The sequence below is a fragment of the Kryptolebias marmoratus genome, linkage group LG6 (assembly GCF_001649575.2).
Source record: "Kryptolebias marmoratus isolate JLee-2015 linkage group LG6, ASM164957v2, whole genome shotgun sequence".
Classification (NCBI taxonomy): domain Eukaryota; kingdom Metazoa; phylum Chordata; class Actinopteri; order Cyprinodontiformes; family Rivulidae; genus Kryptolebias; species Kryptolebias marmoratus.
The window spans coordinates 4,733,106-4,741,849 of NC_051435.1; the positions used below are offsets into that span (position 1 = coordinate 4,733,106).

At 38.2% G+C, this 8,744-nt stretch overlaps 1 protein-coding gene across 2 annotated transcripts in view; it reads right to left on the minus strand.

The window, feature by feature from the left end:
• Window positions 1–5,969: 5,969 nt before the first annotated feature.
• ramp1 (receptor activity modifying protein 1) overlaps window positions 5,970–8,744 on the minus strand; it is a 51,331-nt gene continuing 48,556 nt past the window's right edge. For both annotated transcript variants that reach the window (XM_017420627.3, XM_025006890.2), the window contains exon 3: window positions 5,970–7,437. In XM_017420627.3, the coding sequence (XP_017276116.1) occupies window positions 7,182–7,437 (256 nt within the window). In that variant the 3' untranslated portion in view covers window positions 5,970–7,181. The remainder of the gene's footprint in view (window positions 7,438–8,744) is intronic.

Genomic DNA, 8,744 nt, shown 5'->3' on the forward strand with positions numbered 1-8,744 from the left:
TCTAATAACTAAACAAACACCTGTTCTTGCCTGTTTGCCTGATTTGCTGCTGGGGGACTAGAACAAGCGCAACACTGACTTTGAGGCTGCATCGATGACGGTGTGCAGAAGACTTTCCTGCTCTGTGAGATGGGGGAAGGGTTAAAGCAGGGGCTAATTTGCTCCTGTTGCTGGGCAACATCATCAAAGACCCTGTTTAGGCTCTTGATTTATACCTAACAGAAGATGCATATCACTAGTTCAGAAAATTGGCCTGCGTACAGCAGTTCATGCACTAGGTTTAATTAATTTAGAAACCCACAGATTTAAATTGCTCTTGTGAGCTTTAGCACATTTACCAAGAACCACTCAGTCGAGGAGATTTTATAAATACTTCAGTGGGAAGGGAAGAAAAATTGCTTATTTCTCACATGGAGCAATTTCTGACCATTAATTTACAGATATACTGTATTGTGTTCTTACTGGTTACACGTATTTTGATGAAAAGCCCATAAAATATGATAATATCTCAAACCTTTCAGTGCTCATCGTTTATTGGTTTCTGAACAGCATTTGTGGCATATTCAAGCCCTTGGTATCTCATTAATTTAATATACCTCTTGGTTTGATGTTGGCCTAATTGAGGCATAAAAGAGGTTGGAAAGTGACTCAAGATAAAATATGTGTTTCATAAATGAATGTAAATTGAACTGATTAAACATGCATGGCAGGTTTTTACAAAATGTTACTGAGCGAGAGGTAAGCTTTAAAAAACTAGCTGTTGGTAGATGGCAAACACAAGTTAGCAGCTCAAATTAGCCTTGATTCATAAAGGTGATATCTCACTGTGACTGTGGGTGACTAAAAACTGCAGGAAATTTGTGATAAGACACATGAATTTTCTATTGCACTCTCGCCAAACTCTGAATCTTTAGGACTGACTCCATGAGGCTGCGTTTTGAAAATCACAACCTATTTTTTGATGCACGGCTTGCAAAAGTGCATTCTTGGTTGTGCACATTATTTTGTTGTTTACCTCTGTCCTCACCTCAGCAGCTGCCCCATATTTATGGTTATTCTGCTGTGGCACTCTTTTCAAAACAAGATGGGCAGATTTTTAGCAGTTTTTTAATGATTACTTTTATCAGTCTGGACATTTGCCTCAAATGTTTCCTCTCAGAGGACAACTCCTGTGCAGGAGTCAAAATACAGCTCTAGTGCTCTTACTCTAGTTTGAACATGTCCAAAATGCACTTTACTCAGATTACAAATTCAGATTACTCAACTTTTGACTAAAACTCACACAGCTGAAACTCTGATTTGACATTATAAGTTGTCAGTGCAGCTTAAGTTCATGTATTGAAAGTCTGTTTCAAAGAGCTACTAACAAACATTTATGGCACTTACACTGAGAGCAATGTAAAGGAGGAAAAAATACAAGGCAAAAGGTTAAAGATCTTTGGTTTATAATCAAAGACAAGACAATAAATGTACAGCAGATGAAAATACAATCACAGACTAGTTTCTCTGTCTTCAGTCTGATCTCTGGTGCCTGGTTGAGCCTAAGCATCTGTGTGCAGTTAAATCATCCTGCGAGGACGAAAACATTTGTGCTATTTAATCCTCCAGACCACAGTTTCACCAGGTTAGACTTACACCACAGGGGTGTTGCCTTTTAACACAGCCAGTGATTTAATTTAATTGTTTAAATGAGACATCAACAGGGAAGGAAAATACTTGTTGAAACCTCAGATAGTGTGAAGCAACAACACTTTGTAGGACTGTACCTGGGAAATAAAGCTGAATTTTGTAAGAAAATGCTTGTAGCTCTGGGTTGTTTTTGTGTTTTGAATGATGTTGAATAATTACATGTGTCTAAAAACACGCGTTTGTTCCTAAGTGTAAAAATAAATGACAAAAAAGTTCATTTTTTTATATTGAACAGTTGAGAAAATTTGGGTTCAGGTTTATTTGTGTGCACATGTTGGAGTAAACAGCTGGTTTTGTAATTACTTCCCTTTATTGTGCTGTCAGATACAGAAAGGTTTATGAGCTTTGTTGGAGAACCTTAGCAGTCAAATCAAATTTATAAAGCACCTGTGAAACAACCAGAACCCAAAAAAGACATTTAGACAATTAAAATTACAAAAGGTAATCTTAACTGCGCATTATAATACATCTTATGTCATTTTTTTTGTCTGTTTTCTGCTTTGATTGTACTGAAGCTCCATTAAGCATTGTTTGAATTTCATCCTTGGCAACAATGGTCCCGTCAGGAGTAGTAATTAGGTGTAGGTGGACCCAGATTGATGAGGCAGGTTTGTCTTGCACAACAAGTCGAAAACTAGTATAACCATGTGAGGTTTCTGTCAAAAAGTCTGTACATTCAAGGTAATGCTGCTGGGATTAGGAAACGGTTCATTTTTACCTCTTCATGTACAAACTGGGGACTAAATTATCAGTGAATTATGTCAAACAAGATTTTATTGCAGTGTCAGTTCTTTGAATGCACTGAAGATTTTTTGTCTGTCTAAAATACTTTGACTTCTTTAGAATCTGAGAACATAAAGCATTAATTCTGGGGATGTTTCATTTCATTGACAGGTGGTTTTATTTCAGGAGTCATGTCCAGTTTTGTGGGATACAAACCATGTTTTTCTACGCAAATAAACACCCAGCGTAGTGCCTCCACATATTCATGTCAGAAGATGAAGGTGGTAAATAGGTTTGTGGGCGTGCATGTCATTTTACGATGACTGAGATTTTAAAGAGACAACTGTACACATGCACAGCTTTATGAACCTGGCAAATAATCAATAAAATGGCAGTAAGGTTTTGCATTTGCATTTATGGTAGCTCTGTGATTGAAAACAAAAATTAAAAAGAAATAAAGCAGAAGTAAGTAAAGTCACTGTTGAATCAAACTGATAAACTCACACACAGCAAGATTTAAGATAAACAGGTTGATCTCATTTACCTGAACCCATGGTGTTTAATAATTAATAAGAATAACTGCAGAGTGGACCACTGCTCCTGTCAAAGTATCAGCTGCCCTTATCGTCACATGGGAATCCTGCGCCTCCTCGGGTTGCCTCTCTTCTTTATAAATTATTCACCAGGGAGAGGAAAATCGTTAATAAGGGCAGTAAAAGTATGCAGAGAAGGTTATTTCTGACAGCAAGTCCTTGGCCGTCCCAAACACATCTGAGTTTATATTTTTACATCTTTATTTTTTGCTTTGAAACGGAAGACATTAACATTTGCCATCTGTGCTGATGAGAAAGCAGGGACGATCAAAACATGTCCTTTGTCCAAATCTGTGAAGGAACAAATGCAAGGTGTCCCTGAAATGTCCTGGAAACACTGCTGTCATGATAACATAACAATATATCTGTTTCAAAAGGTTGTTTTTAGGTTTACCAAAATGTCTCACCTCACTGTAAAAAAATGTTTATCTTTCATTGTTTAGATCATTACAAGGATATTTTTATTGTTTAGCAACATAAAAAATTGATCATAAGTTTACCAAAAATAACAAAAACCTGTATATATTAACACACTCATTGCAAAGTATGGTGAAATGGTGCAGTTTGAAAGAGTTTACTCAACATATGGAAACTGAATTCATGCGACTGATTAGGCTGGTCGTAATCTGTGTAGGTAAATAAATATGGTGAATCTTGGAGAAGACATGTAGAAATTAAAAGACTTTATTTCCTGCTAAGTATGAAAGAAAAGAAAAAGATTGCATGAGACGACTGTCAAGAATAAATATTAGGGATGAAGCAGGGCGATAGAGCGCCATAAAGGCAGGGCCCGACAGCTTTCGCAGAACGTCTTCTGGACCGGTTGGTTTAATGTTTCAAACTAACATATCTTTCATTTTTTGTACAGTTTTCATAATTTTGCAATTTAGCTCAGTGGTCAGTGCCGTAATCCTACGGCTGCAGGTTCAAGCCCAGGTTGCATCAAGAAGGCCATAAAGGCGTAAAACAATTGCCAAATCTTTCCCGTGAGTTTGCTCACTGTGGTGAGCCCTGCAGAAAGATGCAGCCAAAAGAACAACATATGAAAATCTTAATTTATTTTAAAGCCCTAATCCTAAAATTCTGACCTGCAGCTGCAGAGCATTAAAGATGGTCTGATAAAAGTTTAATCTCTGTGTCCTCCGTCCTCCACATGATGACATGGAGGGGAGGGGTTCAGGGCAAACGTTTACCAGCCTGACACAGCGCTGATAAACAGCCAGTCGTTTTCACTTACATGAGAAAATGATCAGCAGTGCAGCTTGTGTGCAGGCCTTTTCCTGCACGAGTCTGCTGAGCAGAGACCAGTTTCTCAAGGAGATTTGGTTTGCCTAATATAGAGGAGCGACACTTGTTTGGTTTAGTTTTGTTTTCATCTCGTCTGATATGTGTGAAATATAAACACATCATTACTAACAGCTTGTGTGGTCTCCATTTCTCTGCCCAGCCTTGAGTCAGGTTCTGATGAATCCTTAGCAAACAGAGAGAAAACATTTGTTTTATGTCTGTTTTACATCTGTTTTCCAAGCGAACATTTCATCCATTTATACTTTGATGTTTGCAAGTTTTAAAGTAAACCTGATTGCACTGATGTTTGTCAATTTCACATGTGCACATGCAAAACCTTGATGACACCAGTCATCAGTTCAGATCAGCAGCTTGTCTGGCATCTGCAGACAGGTTTTAAACACAACACACCCACAAGTAAGGGTCCTCTTGTAAACAACTTTATTGTTTGTTTTATTGTGCAAAGAAAAGGAAACTAGAATTAGGCTTGACAAATATTTGACTTGTAGCAGTCAGGAAATTGAGAGTTTGTGTAGCATCAAAATTAAATTAAGATGATGATAAAATATAAATGATGTTTATGATTTCATTCTGATGTTAATGCCTAAATGTGAAAATAGAGAACAAAACATTTGGAGATGAAATGACTTACGTTTGCAGTTCTGCTACCGACTTTTTTCACATCTCATATCATTTTGTTCATAAAACTACCTTGAAAGTTGTATTGCAACCGGTACTTTCCAGGAATACTCAGCAGGTGGATGGATTAACCCTCACCAGCTTGTCTATCACAGTCGAGCTTCACCACAGTGGAGCCAGTTGGAAAATTAAACCATTGCTGGAGTCAGTCAGGAGAAAAGCAACATATTTCTACCAAAGAAAAATCCCCAGCGTCTGTCTTTGCACTTTTTCCTCTGATAAAAAGCAAAACAAGCCATGATTTATACCTCAGATAAGATGGAAACCAGATGAAGCCATGTGATATGAGGCAACTCCATCAAACCGCACAATTAAAAACATTCCTCCCACCCAAACTTTACTTGTAATCAAATCTGGATCTGTTAAAAAGAGTCAAAGTTTTAAAGTGTCTGTAGGCTGAGGTGCCGTCAGAGCGACAGAACGAGGCTATATGTTCCACAGCAACAAATATTTTAAATATGGTGTTTTGCATCTTTATGAAAATGTTTTACAGCCATAGTCCTTAACTCCCAGATCTGCTCCCAGAGATTCACTCCAGACCTGAAGGGAGCATTCCACCTTTTAATATCATCTCATTTTAAAATGTCTTAACTTTGAAAATAAATATTACAAGTAATACTTATAAAGACTACAATAAGATGATGTATTTAAGACTTGTGACTGTCCTGGACTTGGCTGCTGTGAGACAAACAGGTTTGGCTTTAAGTTTGGTCTGAACTTGCAGAAGACTGCCTCAGAGGACTTAAGAGACACGGGATTTAAACTTATCTGAGAAAAAGTTCAGAACTGAGTGGGACTTCAGAAACAGGGAATACAAATCTTACACATTTACAGCAGCTTCAGTTCTGTTCTGTGAAGTCTGCATTGGTACAAAAAACCATTTGTTGTGACTCAGTGCAGACAGATGTAAACTTTGGATTCATAATCAATGAAAAAAAACACATTTTTTAAAGCTCATAAGAGAGTGCCAACACTGAGTGTATTAGACACGTTATTCAGTCATTTTATTTACACATTTCTTCATGATCACAGATTTCAAAATCAATCAGTAATGGCCAACCCAATGAAAAAAAAGACATTTCATACGAAACATTGCTCTTCTCCACAAGTTTTTGGCACAAAGTACAAAGTGTGGGTGTAGTTTAAAGTGTGTTTTGCTGACAGCCAGGTTACAGGTCAATGAATCTATAAAGGAAAGAGAGCATTCAAAAATATCAATGAAGGAGCAGTTCATACGGCACTCAGCTACACTGGGAAATGATGAATCAATAGAAACCCGAGGTCCATGATGTTCAAACTGTGCTTTGGGCAATGGCAATGCTCAGCAGTGTTGTGCGTTGGCTAACTTACACTAACCCACAGCTTTAGGTCTTCTTTGTAGCTTTAGTTGTATTTTTCTAGGTGAATTTTCTCCTTTGTTATCTTCTTTGTTTAAAAACATTACAGTTTTCATGCTGATGCAGGATCGGAGCTCAATATTCCGATGGCTGATCCAAACTGTGCATACTGACCAGCTGCTCAAAACTGTGCTTTCTCTTACCTGAACTAAACATCTGGCTTGTTGTTGTGTCAATTTTAGCTGTCATAATTCATGATTCTGTCAGGAGGGCCATGGTTCTGAGTCCATTTCAAATACATATTTGACATGAATGAAAGCAACACATAAAAACCACAAAAATGTACACACTGCATATTTCTGATATATTGTATGTACACATGTAAAAACTCATATTCATGGGTTCTCTGGAGGTTTGAGTCTTTTTGTGTCCTCTTAAATTACATAAGCCTTATTGTTGAGGTGTCTGCTGTAGAAATGCATATCTTCCTGGTTCTCAGAAACAGCTGTTAAATTCCAGAAAGAGTCAGAGTTTTGCCATGATATCCAGAATCTTTAGGCAGGAGTTTCTCTCATTGAATTATGTTTTTATATACGGTATTTCTTATTCTGGTCCAGATCAGATTCAGGTCAAGATGGCAGAAAGCGGTACTCTATAAACCCAAGATATGACTTCAATCCATGATGATTCTCATTAAATGCAGTTGTAATATCCTCACGCTTGTGCACTGAAGTAAGATCTACTTTTAAATCTTATTCAGCTCCAGGTCCATATTTAATGTCTGATTTTCCCAAATATTGACAGTCAGAAGAAGAAGGTGAGACCTTGACTCCAACCCCCTTGATTCCCTTTACTACACAATCCCCTCGCTCCGCTTGCTCCTCCACACCACTAGGGCCGTCATCAGGAGGGTGACCAGGATGGGGACAACAATGAAAGGACCCAGGATGCGGTTTGGAGGGTCCCTGAGGAGTCGTCCAGACAGCGAGCAGTCGTGAAAGTAGTGCCTGTGGACACTGATGAAGAACTCGTCCACCATTCGGTTGGGCCAGTAGCACCCCATGTTCAGCGCCACCAGGTACGTGCAGTTTGTGAGCTCGCCATACAGTCTGCATGGGGATGACAAAAGAAACACAATGGGGTCACACATTTTAAAAGATGACAAACTTGCTTTTGTGTAATCACCTGCTGTCTAACAGATGACTAGCATAATTATCACTAAAAATTCAAACTTGGGTTTTACACAGAGGTATAAATAAATCAGTTTCAGTTTTACTGACTGAAGTGATAGATGTCAGGGGAGGAGTATCTGCCTGGTTACCTGCACTCGTGGAGTCCTCACAATCACCCACTGATACAAATAACATAATCGAGTTATACGCTAGTTAGTTAAAGATGGACACATTCAAAGCTTGCATATGAACACACTCTATCTCCTAATTTTTGGGTTTAAAGACGATTAAAAGAGACACAACATTAAAGTATCTAAATGTTGAGTAGCTATATTTTCATCAAAATTAAAATTAAAACCTTTTTTTTTCCTGAAACATATGTGCACTGCTGCTGGAAACCTGTTTAATGAGACCTCTGGGAGGTAAATGAAAGACTAAAGCTGCAGACCATATCAGCAGCAACTTGCTAAAATGCCCAACAAGCCTGAAGGGGAAAGCAGACCCGGGTCATAATTCTCTCTGGATCTGTCCGGAAGATGACTCCTGCCACTGGTCTATTGCAATTGTTTTCTCTATGCTCTGATCTACACAGCTCAGATTTAATGTTAGTGTAATAACTAACAGCTTTTGATGATGCACCCTGACAGTAAGCCTCTCTTTGTGGAAGGCTTGTAGTTGTAAACAGCTCAGGGCTGTTTGGCATGGCACCATCACAACACAGAGCTGTGTGCACCTTCAGGTGGCAAGTCCACTCAGTCTGGGAGTTTACTTCTTTCTTCTGCCGTTTCCTTGAAGCTTTACAAATCAGTTGTAAAAGTTAAAAAAATAAAATTCTGGTCCCGCTGCTGGTCTAACGAGCGCTGAGGTGTTAGGGGGTGTTTCCAAGTCACAAACTGAAAGAAGACAGGAGCAAAGTCAAGGCAGGAGCAGCGAACAAAGACAGATGCCCTTGGTAACGAGTTCCCCACATGGAGCTGAGGTTACAGGTGCTGGTCATAAAATTAGAATATCATGAAAAAGTAGATTGATTTCAGTAATTCCATTTAAAAAGTGAAACTTGTATATTATATTCATACATTACATACAAACTCATTTATTTCAAATGTTTATTTCGTTTAATTTTGATGATTACAAATGACAACAAATGAAAATCTCAAATTCATCATATCAGAAAATTAGAATCTTGTGAAAAGGTTCAAAATTGATGGCACCTGGTACCACACTCTAATCAGCTAATTAACTCA